The sequence below is a fragment of the Gopherus flavomarginatus genome, chromosome 8 (assembly GCF_025201925.1).
Source record: "Gopherus flavomarginatus isolate rGopFla2 chromosome 8, rGopFla2.mat.asm, whole genome shotgun sequence".
NCBI classification, from domain to species: domain Eukaryota; kingdom Metazoa; phylum Chordata; order Testudines; family Testudinidae; genus Gopherus; species Gopherus flavomarginatus.
Window position 1 is genome coordinate 42,773,966 of NC_066624.1, and position 13,494 is coordinate 42,787,459.

Consider the following 13,494-nt stretch of genomic DNA (forward strand, 5'->3'; position numbering starts at 1 on the left):
GTAAATAAGAATGTGCAAAAGAAACCAATGAATCTCTCTCAAAATGCATCCATTGAAAAGGAGACAAGAGGACTTTGATTGGTCCTAATCAAGACCCACTCCACATCCTGTCTTGCCCTATGAGCCCACTAACTCCACCAGCACTTCCACCACCAACTATGATTCACGAACAAGCTTGGAAGGATTTGATTCTTCTTAGTCTATGTTTCACTAGACACACACAAAACATATTTCCATTCATAATAGTTGAAATTTACAGATAGGCAAAGTAAGTAAAATGAGAACTTAGAGTTTGATTTAAGGATATTAGCTTTTTCTATTTTGACATGTAATGCTGATAATTTGTATTTTAATGGTCATAAAACGTTAGCTTTTTAAGTCTCAATGTCTACTCTCATTATGTAATTTTTGTCTGGTCCCCCATAAGTTCTCACCACTCTGAAAATTTATATCAATACAAACCAGAAAAAAATACTTGAACCTCATAATTTTATGCAACTGAAAATTTAAATGGATAAAGATACAAAAAATGCTGAAAAACAAACATTGATATTACCCATCAAAATTATATTTAAAAAAATCAAATTCTGCCAAGCATATTCACAAATGTGCTGACTGGTGCCCAGAGTACCCAACCTACCACTGCAGCTGTCTCCTGTAGCTCTGGCCTCACTCTCCAGCTGCTCTATGTAGCGCTGGGGATCTCCATAGTGTGCAAGTTATGGGGGTTCCTGGTGGGAACACTTCCCTACCTATGCTTTTCATAGATTCTTAGAATTTAACACCAGAAAGGACAATAGATGCTCAGATATTAATAGTGGCATAGTGCTAAATATTATAGTCCTGGAGCCCTGCCTCTCCCTTCCATGCCCCACCTTACACCTGCCCTCTGCCCCTCCTCTCCCCCATCCACTTTTTCCACCCCCCACCTTAAACCTGCTCCCTACCCTCCTCCTTCTCCTGTCTCCTCCCCCATCACTTCCCCTGCCTCTCCTCACACTCAATTCACACGCTCCACTCTACTCTCCCCTCAGCTGGTGAAAATATTCTTTGGAGGGGCTGAGTAAAACTGTCAAACCCCACTCTCTGATGTAGGGAGGCTGTGACATTACCTAGATGTAGCAGAAAAAGAAAGCCTGAGACATGAGGCCAGATATAAGGGCTTGGTGTAAGGCCTACGGCCCAAACTAAAGTCAGGTCCTACTGATATATAGCAAACTTAGCAAGAATCAGGCTATGAGCAAAGGTCAGGCCCTGTTACAAAGCAGATGCCTGCAGTTTCACTCTTCAGTACATGAACTTGGCAAGAACTGGGCTGGCGCTGCAAAAACACAAGCACTCCTAGGCACTGAGTATTCATGTGAACACATTCCAGATGGGTAGTACCAGAATACTCCAATACCAAATTTAGTATAAATACACTCCCCCAAAATAATACAGGGACACACTAACCCCTCCTAAAGATAAGGTCAGGATGACAGGGTGATGGATAGAGATATTCTAATCGAACCAACATGCACAAGGTAAAGGATAGTAACTAACCACATTAGAGGAGCATATTTTTCTAGACCTTTAATCACTGTTGATGCTCTCCTCTGGACTTTCTCCAATTTGTCCACATCTTTCCTGAAATGTGGCGCCCAGAACTGGACACAATACTCCAGTTGCAATCTAATCCATGCAGAGTAGAGTGAAAGAATTACTTCACATGTCTTACTTCCTAAGCAGTCATTTCCCATTTTGTATGTGTGCAACTGATTGTTTATTCCTATGTGGAGTACTTTGCATTTGCCTTACTGAATTTCATTCTATTTACTTCAAACCATTCCTCCAGTTTGTCCAGAGCATTTTGAATTTTAATCCGATCCTCCAAAGCATTTGCAACCCCCCACCCCACCTTGGTAGTGTTCACAAACTTTATAAGTGTTCTCTCTCTGCCATTATCTAAATCATTGATCAGGATATTGAACAGAATCAGACCCAGAATTCATCTCTGTGGGACTCCCCTTGATATGCCCTTCCAGCTTGACTGGTAACTACTCTCTGGGAATGGTTTGCCAATCAGTTCTGCACCCATTTTATAGTAGCTCCATCTAGGTTATATTTCCCTAGTTGGTTTATAGGACATAGATTCATAGATTCTAGGGTCAGAAGGGACCAATGTGATCATCTAGTCCGACCCCCCTGCACAAAGCAGGCCACGGAACCCTACCCATCCATTTCTATAACAAACCCCTAACCTATGCCTGAGTTATTGAAGTCTTCAAATTGTGGTTTGAAGACCTCTAGCTGCAGAGAATCCTCCAGCAAGTGACCCATGCCCCACGCTGCAGGGGAAGGCGAAAAACCTCCAGGGCCTCTGCCAATCTGCCTCGGAGGAAAATTCTTTCCCGACCCCAAATATGGCGATCAGCTAAACCCTGAGCATGTGGGCAAGACTCACCAGCCAGCACTCAGGAAAGAATTCTCTGTAGTAACTCAGATCCCACCCCATCCAACATCCCATCACCGACCACTGGGCATACTTATCTGGCAATAATCAAAAATCAATTGCCAAATGAGAGACAGTATCAAAAGTCTTACTAAAGTCAAGACATACCACATCTACCACTTCCCCCATCCCTTGTTACTCTGTAAAAGAAAGCTATTAGGTTGGCTTGAGATGATTTGTTCTTGACCTGGCACAGCTCTGGGAGGAAACATGCCTCTTATACGCAATCCTCTGCAGGGATCTGCTCTTGTGCCCATGAGAGTGTTTCTTGCTCTCATGGTGGAACTTGTTCTTACTTTTCGGTGCCAACAGTTCCACTCAATGGTTCATGCTCAGAGGGGCACTGCTAGACTGTGGAGGCCACTGTACAGGGTGGTCTCCCTGGCCAGAAGCAAGTGCACTGGAGGCCTCATTGCCTCTTCCATCAGGAACCGTGCAGAGACGGAGCCCACTGGCCTCTCTGGCTCTGGGCAGAGGGGACTTACAGATGATACACTTCGCCGAGATGTGTGCTTCTCCCAGGCAGTAGAGGCACCATTGATGCTCGTCACAGAGGGAAAAGGAATGAGGGCAGGAGACGAAGCTCTTGAAACCTAGGATCCTGAGCAGTGATGAGGGATCAAGTCCCCCGACTGGAGAGGGGTTTTACTAAACTACAGACTATGCTATAACTATAATCACTATATCAACTATATTAACTCTCCCAATAAGCTATATAGCATAAGCTAAGTCTAAATTATTTACAATAAAGATAACTCTCTTCTCTGGATAAGAGTGAAGGAGGAATAGGGGCTCAGACTCAGGCCATGTGGCGGTATGAGCTGGGAGGGATAGCTCAGTGGTTTGAGCACTGGCCTGCTAAATCCAGGGTTGAGAGTTCAATCCCTGAGGGGACCATTTGGGGAACTGGGGTAAAAATCTGGGGATTGGTCCTGCTTTCAGCAGGGGGTTGGACTAGATGACCTCCTGAGGTCCCTTTCAATCCTAATATTCTATGATCCTATGAGGAAACTGGAGTGGTGTCGACCCACACTGGCCCACGTACAATCAGTCAGGTGCACAGGGAGACATACTGTGCATGTGTGGGTCAACAGACACTACTGGGAAAGAAACTTCTAAAGACAGGGGCATGGCACACATGCGCACTAACATGTGGAATACACATACGGAGCATTGCTCAAAGAAGGACGTGATTGTGGTGTAGCAGAGCCTGGAGCACTGGGCCTGGTGCAAGATTTAAGGCCTGAACCAAAGTTAGGCCATGTATTAAAGAAGATGCTTGCAAGTTCACTCTCTAGTATATGAACTTGGCAAAGCTGTTGCTAGTGTACCAGGTGTGACGTTGCACTCTATATGATTTTATGAAAATATGCTAATGAGTATGAATATAATGAAAGTTGTGTATTCCAGTTGTTTGCCTTAGCCTATAATTGGAGGGATACTTTGCCTTAACCCTTTATTCGGCCACGGGGACAGCAGAAATTCCAGCTGCTGATTCAGCTGTTCTTTGCTCTTGTGTTAGTGCACCTGTAACCATGGAGCCAGGTCTCACAGAACCAGGGTGTTAGCAATAAACCTAGCCAAGTGCCTTTGTCACTGAACAATGCCTGTGGTCTTTCTTTATAAGCAACATCAAAGTCTGTTGAACAAGCAGACCGCCTTATCTGCAGCAAAAAATAAGCAAAAACAGAAGCAATGAGAAGCCTGAACAGCATTACTACGGCAACGACGTTCCAGCTGTCAGCACTCAACTACACTAGATGTCTGCTATACCAGCTATCTGCGCACGTGCACACACGTAAGCCAAGTGACAACATATACGAACATAAGAAGAACATAAGAATGGCCATACTGGGTCAGACCAAAGGTCTATCAAGCCCAGTATCCTGTCCTCTGACAGTGGCCAATGGCAGGTGCTCCAAACGGAATGAACAGACAGGTATAAGAACAGCCATACATGGAAATTGCATCTCAGCTGTTGACTGCTACAGCTTCTTTGGCTGGCATTGGAGGACTGTTTTCTTCGTTCAGCTGAGTGCACTAAAAGTTTTGAAACTGCATGGAAACAGGTTTGGCTTCAAAGCTGATTTTTCTTTTTTAAGCATTTTAATGTTGAAAGCACCCTGAGTCAATACAGATGACTCTTGTAAACTGTGAATTACGTTTAAAGTTTGCATTATGACATTAATATTGATGCATTAACAACATTTTCCAGGCTGTGTATAAAAAAATTACCACAAATATGAATTTGGTTAGTATTGAATCTCTAAATAACTTTTTGGTGTTAATGAAATAATTTTGTTTTGTAATGACAAAGATTTTTATTCCATGTTGAATTTATAAAAGACAAAGTTATTAACTTTATAGCAGCACATGACAGAATTCCAGTTCTCATTATTTAGATGCAGGGAGATAGCAATCTTTAAAACAGTTTATTGTGAAAAATCATAATCCAAAGCCCCTTCACTCAGGTTGTTAAAAAAAAAAAACAAACACAAAAAAAACACTAAACAAAAATGGTACACCTCTACCCCAATATAACACAGTCCTCGGGAGACAAAAAAAATCTCACCGTGTTATAGGTGAGACCGCGTTATATCAAACCTGCTTTGCTCCCCCCCCATTCCTTGTTCTCTGACCACCCCCTCCAGAGACTCCCCTCCCTACTCACCCCCTACCCAACCTCCCTGTCCCCTGACTGTTCTGACCCCTATCCCCATGTCCACCCCAACCGGCTCCACTCTGCCACCTCCCAGCCATGGCGCTCCGCTTCCTACCACAGGTGAATGCGGAGGGTATCCTTCCCCCAACCTCCCCGCACTCACCAGCGGCTGGAAGCTGATCAGCCCAGCCTCAGCCAGCTCCACTCCGCCAGCTCCACTTCCCACCGGGCAGATAAGTGCAGGACCTTTCCCCAGTCGCCCCACAGAGACATGGCTGGGGCCGGGGCAAGGAAAGCGGAGCGGGCTGGGGCGCGTCGCTCCGCTTCCCACCGCAGGTGAGTGCAGAGAGGTGGGGAAAGGATGCCTCCTATACTCACCTGCGGCGGGAAGTGGAAAGTCACAGCTCGGACATGGCAGAATGGAGCAGGCTGGGGCCAGGATGCTCCGCTTCCGCCGCTGCTGGTGAGTGAGGGGGGGATTCCTTGCCCCAAGCCCTCTCCCCCAAGCGACATGGCTGGGGCCAGGGCGAGGGAAGCAAAGCAGGCTGCTCCCAGCCCCCCGCTAATCCCCTGGGCCACTCTGGGACTGCAGGGCCCCTAAAAGTGCCATCCCACAGCTCCTGCCCCCCAGACCCTGGGGGGAGCCACTGATCACCTCCAAGACCCTCTGCCCCTTATCGAACCCCTCGGCCCTGGCCTGCCCTAGCACCCTTAACATGCTGCTCAGAGCAGCGTGTCAGAGCTTTACCGCCTTGTATGCAAACCCGCCTTACATCAGGTCGGGGTAGAGGTGCACTAACATAACATTTGCCAACTATCACATTACTCATTTTGTTTGCATTTATATCCCTTTCTTCTTCAACCCTTTGTCTATTTAGACAGTAAACTCTTCCGGGCTTAATCAAGATTTGTACAGTGATTAGCACGATGGGGTCTCAATCTCAGGGTTTGTTTACCCCTGAAATGCTACACTGGCACCACTACAGCACATCAGTGTGGACACTACCTTTATCACTGGGAGGGGTTCCCCTGTCAGCACAGGTAATCTACCACCCCAAGAGGCAACAGCTAAATCAATGGAACAATTATTCTGTCAACCTAGTGCTTCTACACCAGGGATTAGGTCATTTAAACTATGCTCTGGGGTGTGGATTTTTCACACCCCTGAGTGGCATAGTTAAATGACCTAATTTTCCAGCATAGACCATGCCTAGGCATTACTGTAATATGAATAAATGAAAATAATAATTAGGCACAATGTGCAATCCCTGTGTTCTGTTGTGTAGTGCAGTCATTCGTCACACATTTACATGGAGTGTGTCACACGCCAGCAGGTTTGAAGGTCGAGAAGCATAAAAGCAGGCAGTGAAACAGCATCCATCTTCCCACGGGTAGCCTGGCCTTCAATCCCAACTGAAACAAATGGAAATTGCAGCTATCATTACCAGAGGCACCCCGTCACAGTAATGAAGTAGTGGCCATCAGAAGCTTCAATCCCATGGCAAGTTATAGAAACTGGCAGCCATTCTGAGTAAGAGAAAACTCTATTGAAGTCACAGATTCTATTGGACCATTAGTCTGATGACCTGTATAGCACAGACCATAGAATTTCCCCCAAAATAATTCCTAGTGCAGATCCTTCTGAAAAACGACCCAATCATAGAAAACGGAATAGAGAAAGTAGCAGATTTGCACCATTTCATGACCTAGGATGGGGTTGGGGGAGAATCTGTCTATCTATCCCAGCAGGATTCCAACAAAAATAGTTGAGAACTACTGATTTAGCTCATTGTTAAAGCACCAGCTGCACTGGTTCTTAAAGATTTATTTAAATAAGTTTGGTTCTCACTGATTAACATGAGCCTAGAATCATAAGGAATTGTAGTTCTCTACTGGAAATTAGATTTTTAAACCTAAAAGCTCTGGAATTTCAGTTTTGTTCATTATTTAATATACCTCCTGACATGATGACTGTAGTAAGTGACTGCTATATTCTTCAAGGCACTGAATTGCCAAGAAAAAGTTCTTCTGGTAAGATATATAGTAATCATAGTGTGAGAACTCAAGTCAGTCTTATTTGTATTATTCAGTAAAGTAAGAAATTATCCTATTTCTAGGAAAAACACTTTACATATTTTCTATCATGCTCTGCATCTTCCTATTTATTTTTTGTTTTGTAAAATCGCAGTAGAGAATGTACTGCTTTGATTCAGTCACAACTACAGAAAACACAGAAGCCTTTCTTTCAGGGATGTGCACATGGCTCTTTTGGATAAAAATTATTCAATAAGACATTGAAACCATCAGGCAAGCAGATCTCCAACACTTACTTAGACCTTGTCTCCCCTGGAAAGGGTTTGCTGGTATAGCTAAACCAGTGGTTCTCAACCAGAGGTACACGTAACTCTGGGGGTACGCAGAGGTCTTCTGGGGGTATATCAAATCATCTAAATATTTACCTAGTTTTACAAAAGACTACAGAAAAAGCATGAGTGAAGTCAGTATAAACTAAAATTTCATACAATTAATTGTTTATACTGCTCTATATACTATACACTGAAATGTAGATACAATATTTATATTCCAATTGATTTACTTTATAATGATATGGTAAAAATGAGGAAGTCAGCAATTTTTCATAATAGTGTGCTGTGACACTTTTGTATCTTTTTGTCTGATTTTGTAAGCAAGTAGATTTTAAGTGATGTGAAACTTAGGGGTACGCAAGACAAATAAGACTCCTGAAAGGGGTAGAGGTACGCAAGACAAATAAGACTCCTGAAAGGGGTAGAGTAGTCTGGAAAGGTTGAGAGCCACTGCGCTAAACCACCAAATACCCCCTAGTGGAGATGTTATTTATACTGACAAAAAAGGTCTTTTGCTGATATAATATATACCAGTTCCCCAAACAAAATAAACTATACTAGAAAAAGTACTTTTCTTGCCAATATAACTGCAATTATGCTACAGCTTTTGTGGACATACACCTCTACCTCGATATAACGCTGTCCTTGGGAGCCAAAAAATGCTACTGCATTATAGGTGAAACCACATTATACAGAACTTGCTTTGATCCACTGGAGTGCGCAGCCCCGCACCCCTCTCCCCCACCGGAGCACTGCTTTACCTTGTTATATCCGAATTCATGTTATGTCAGGTCACGTTATATCGGGGTAGAGTTGTAATTATGCCTGTTAGCGGTGTGATTTCTTCACTCCTAATAGACATAGTTATGCTGGCAAAAGTTTTAAGTGTCTTTAATGAAAGAAGCTAACCAATGCAGAAAAGAGAATGAAGCTTTTTCAATCAGCTGGAGGTAGACACTGTATACAAGTCTATTGGTCTAACTGAACACAATTCAATTCACCAGCTGCTGGACTAGACAGCTGATTTACTGCATTGTTCTGAAACAGTAATCTTGAAACACTGACTCAGATCCCTACACTTCATCTCCCTGATATCCACTCAGCAGAGAGAGAAAAAAATCAATGCACATATTCAAGTCTAAATCTACCTGTCACTCACTGAAAACAGAAATGGGTCCTATTCTTCACTTCCTTTACTCTTATCAACGTCATTTATTTGAACACAAACTTACAAAAGAATACCCTACAGAAGTAATGACACTGCACAGTGGGATGGAGGGGTGGATGAACTGGCCCAGGACTTACTAGAAATTTTTTTTCCCCCAACATTAAGCAATATTCACCAGCCTGAACTATAAGCCTTGCAAGTCTTTCTTCTGGCACCACATTTATTTCTAACAATGTCTGTGTTTAGAAATGTCAAGGAAATCTTGAATACTTATGGTATTACACAAAGGTGATATTTTGTGTTATCTAATGGGTTTCTCTTAGGTCTATTCCATGAAATAACTTGATGCCATAAAATGTTCTGCTTCTCTGTAACCATTTAGCTAGCAATTTCTTTCTTTTTTTATTTCTGCCAGTAGCTGTAGGGGAAGAAATTACGTGATATTTCTCTATTTAAATGCCATTTGTTTCAAAATCGGACAGGAAAATGTTTAGAAGTTGCTATTCTGAATTCACTTTAAGGCCCGTTCTAAAGTGCATTCCAAATCTACTGCAATAAATTAGAAAATGTAAAGTGAAGAAACATGGGAGGGGAACAGAAAAATGCCAAATGCTTGAAAATTGCTTTTCAATGCAAGCTCCCCAGGCGATCACCTAATAGTAATAGCAGACCTCAGACATGCAATTCAAGGCAAGAAACCCACGTACAACTGGGGAATCAGGATTATCAGTTCAAAATACATAGAAAACTGCTAGACCCACTGTAGATAAGGTCTGCATAAAACATGACTGCCACTATCAAGCCAATATAACAATGATCACCTGGCAATACCACAGGGAAATGTATTTTCAGGGGGGAAGAGAGCAAAGTATATACTGTACCTGTATACTGTACCAGGAACATTGCAAGATGCTGCTGGCAAAATTCCTCAACAGATCCTACAGTTACCCTACCACTTCCAACTCCACAATAAAAGAAAAAAAGATCACAATAGTTCAGCATACATAGGATGCTCTTGTTGAGTTCAGTTACTTGTATGGAGCTGACCTACAGCAACCAGAGCAAATGAAGGCTCCTAATGCTAGTACAACTGACACTACACTTACACAAAAGGCAGCAGTGGAAAATCCAGGAATCGCGAGAGTGAGGGATTGAACTGGCTTTTATGAATAACTGCTGCATGTGTTCCCATCAGTCTCCAGTGACTGACACTTATAGGCTGACTCTTGGATGGGAGGAAGATTGAAGAGCAGGTAGAGAAGCAATTAGCGGCATGTTCATGTGTGAATTGGTAAGGGATTTCATATGTTAGTGACTTGAAAAGTTGCATGCAGCTGACATCTGAACTTCACAACATGGAAGCCTTGCAAGCTGCAGCCTTAGCACAGAGATCAGCTAAGCACTGGCAATGCTTTGGACACAATTTCAAGTGCCAGAGAACACAGCACTCCTTTTGTTCTGAAAAAGTTCACATTCCAATAGAACATCTAATTTCCCTAAAAGTGGTCATTTTAAAAAAGCTCCAGTATAGATATGAAAAAAAAATTCTACTGAACACAACCTCTTCAGGCTGAAAGAAGGAAGGAGGAATAGTCAGGGCTTAGTGTTTAATGAAACTCATGTAAAATATTTGCAGAGCTACAAAAAAAAATGTATATAGCTGTGATAGGTTGCCTCCCTTTAAGGTGACACCTGATGTACTGGAATACCATTGAGCCCGCCTGTTCCACCAGCCTGAGTCCCCTTTACCCTGGCTTACTGAGTCAGGCTCTTAAGCCTCCTCTAGCACACACACAGGCAGGGCCATGCCCAGCTGCAGAAAGACACAGACACTAAGATCAACTCTGGGAGGCTCCGCGTATGGGACTTGCCCCAGCCCTCAGGTGCCCACCTCCCTTGGAGAGCAGACCCAAAAGGTATATAGAAATATCTGCACAACGCAAGCTCATAAAAATCCACCCTCTCCCTCAATGTGAAGAGAGATATGCACAGCTTCTTGCCCCACCCCAGATATGGATTGCAAAAACTGGGTTTAATAATAAACAAAACAAATGTATTAACTATAGAAAGGTAGATTTTAAGTGAATATAAAGGACAGCAAACAGAACAAAACAGATTATGAAGCAAATAAAACAAGCAAACTAAGCTTGATTCACTGAAGAAAACAGGTTATAAAATGTAATTTCTCACCCTAAATGTTGAATTAGGCAGGATGCAGAATTTCTGTAGCTTAGAGTTCCAGTTATTTCTTCTTACAGACTGGATCCCTGTCTCAGGGTATGGCTACATTTGGAATTTCAAAGCGCTGCTGCGGCAGCGCTTTGAAGTGTGAGTGTAGTCAGAGCGGCAGCGCTGGGAGAGAGCTCTCCCAGCGCTGCATGTAAACCACATCCCTTACGGGTGTAGCGTGCAGCACTGGGAGCCGCGCTCCCAGCGCTGCTGCCCTGATTACACTGACGCTTTACAGCGCTGTTATCTTGCAGCGCTCAGGGGGGTGTTTTTTCACACCCCAGTTGCAGCGCTGTAAAGTGTGAGTGTAGCCAAGAGATCAGTCTGGACTCACCCCTGCCTTTTCCCTCAGGTACTTTCAGCAATCCTCCAGTGCCTACCCAAGAAGAATGAGAGTCTAGATCAACCCCCCTCCCCAGCCCTTAAAAAGGATTTACCTAAGGCAGGAATCCTTTCTTTGATCCCCATCCCTTACAGAGGAAAAGTACCAGCAGTGTCCAGGGTGGTATTTTGTATCAGGTGATCACCTGATACAGCTATGTCCCAGGATAGAAGGAAAGAGATTAACATCTTCACAGTCAATTTATTGTTTCTTCCTAATGGCCCATCAAGGCTGTGATGGCCAGTTGTCTGCTATGTGTCTCCCAAATACACACACAATGGTAACTGCTACATAGTCAATATTCCTAACTTTAGATACAGAAATGATACATGCATGCCAATTGGATAATCACATTCGGTAAATCATAACCTTTCCAATGATATCTTACATGAGCCATCTTGCAAAAGTGTATCTTAGTTATGCCATATCCTATCATAACCATATTTCTATGAAGAATGTGGGCTGTAAAATCACAATAGCCAGAAAGAAAAACTACCTTAAAAGGGGACTGAGGTTGGGTGAATGTCACATTTCCTCAACGCAAACTCTTAAGACAAGAAAATGCCAAGTTACAGGACTCCATTTATCTGTACCCTTTGTCAGCACAGCATGGGATTTATCTTCTGTACCAGTTTCAAAAGCAAAACAATTCCAAGAAATACTAGGACTTTTTGGGTCCTAGATCTAGCAATGGAAACCAGAACCAAAGCCAACAAAGATTTTTTAGTCACCTACAGATCTCCACAGACTTAGCGGTTTAGAACAGAGCTGATGGCTGCTGTCAGCAATGGTGGCAGAGATATCCATGTCTTGGGGACTTCAACAAATGTACATCAGCAAGTGCTCTGACACAAAAGCCCAAAAGCTCTTTGCCTCTCTTGCCTCCTTAGGCTTTTCATATTCATTTCCAGTCCAACCCACAGAGCTAGCTACACATTAGAAACAATTTTTGAACCAGATGTGGAGATAGAAGACATCACAATACAACCATTGTCTTGAACAGACCCTCATCTAATTCAGATCATTGGTTAGTGTTCTTCCTGAAGAGCACACAACTCAAAGCTGGATAAAAAGTTTCACAGACAGCTCTTTTTTGGCAAAAAATACAGATTCAGCAACACTAAAAGGTTTTGTGAATTCATGTCAACTTCACCCAATTGTTCATTGGGGGCGGGGGGGAAGAGAAGGGTGTAAACATTTCATTTTGAAATGACTTTTTGTTCCATAGAATCATAGATTATTAGGGTTGGAAGGAACCTCAAGAGATCAACTAGTCCAACCCCCTGCTCAAAGCAAGACCAATCCTCAAATCCCCCCCTCAAGGATTGAACTCACAACCCTGGGTTTAGCAGGCCAATGCTCAAATCACTGAGCTATCCCTCCACCCGAGTTGCCCCATGCAGTATTTCCAGACACCAAGCAGCAGAGGGACACACCAGAGATATACTCAGGATTATGCTGCAGACTGTATCTACAATCCCCCGCATGGTATGCCCAATGGCGCCACCATGTGGTTTTCAAGACAATCAACTGTCATGGACCAACAGAGATACAGAGTCAACTACAGCAGGAACTGAGAGAGGCTTGCTTTACCAAGTAATACAGGCGTGGTGATGCAAGGGATCTTTGACTCCTTTACGCCTTCAGATTGGGCCAATATGAAATTAAATAAATCTTTACTTGAAATTAGGTCTGTCAAGTGATTAAAAAATTAATCATGATTGATTGTGTGATTAATCACACAGTTAAACAATAATAGAAGACCATTTATTTAAACATTTTTGATGTTTTCTACATTTTTAAATATATTGATTTCAATTACAGCACAGAATACAAAGTGTACAGTGCTCACTTTATATTTATTTTTGATCACAAGTATTTGCACTGTAAAAAAGCAACAAAAAAAATAGTATTTTTCAATTCACCTAATACAAGTACTGTAGTGCAATCTCTTTACCATGAAAGTTAAACTTACAAATGTAGAATTATGTACAAAAATAATTGCATTCAAAAATAAAACAATGTAAAATTTTAGAGCTTGCAAGTCCACTCAGTCCTACTTCTTGTTCAGCCAATCACTCAGACAAACAAGTTTGTTTACATTTTCAGGAGATAATGCTGCCTGCTTCTTGTTTACATCACCTGAAAGTAAGAACAGGCCATTAATTGCATGGCACTGTTGTAGCTGGCATCACA

General features: G+C 42.8%; 1 protein-coding gene across 6 annotated transcripts in view; it reads right to left on the bottom strand.

The window, feature by feature from the left end:
- ENOX2 (ecto-NOX disulfide-thiol exchanger 2) overlaps positions 1-13,494 on the bottom strand; it is a 147,889-nt gene that overhangs the window by 107,661 nt on the left and 26,734 nt on the right. For 2 of the 6 annotated variants that reach the window (XM_050964329.1, XM_050964327.1), the window contains exon 1: positions 9,569-9,757. The exons of 2 other annotated variants lie outside the window; for them this stretch is intronic. In XM_050964329.1, coding sequence (XP_050820286.1) covers positions 9,569-9,689 — 121 coding nt within the window. In that variant the 5' untranslated portion in view covers positions 9,690-9,757. Of the gene's footprint in view, positions 1-9,568; positions 9,758-13,494 lie in introns of those variants that run through there. 2 more of the 6 variants (XM_050964326.1, XM_050964325.1) reach the window with 2 other exon arrangements.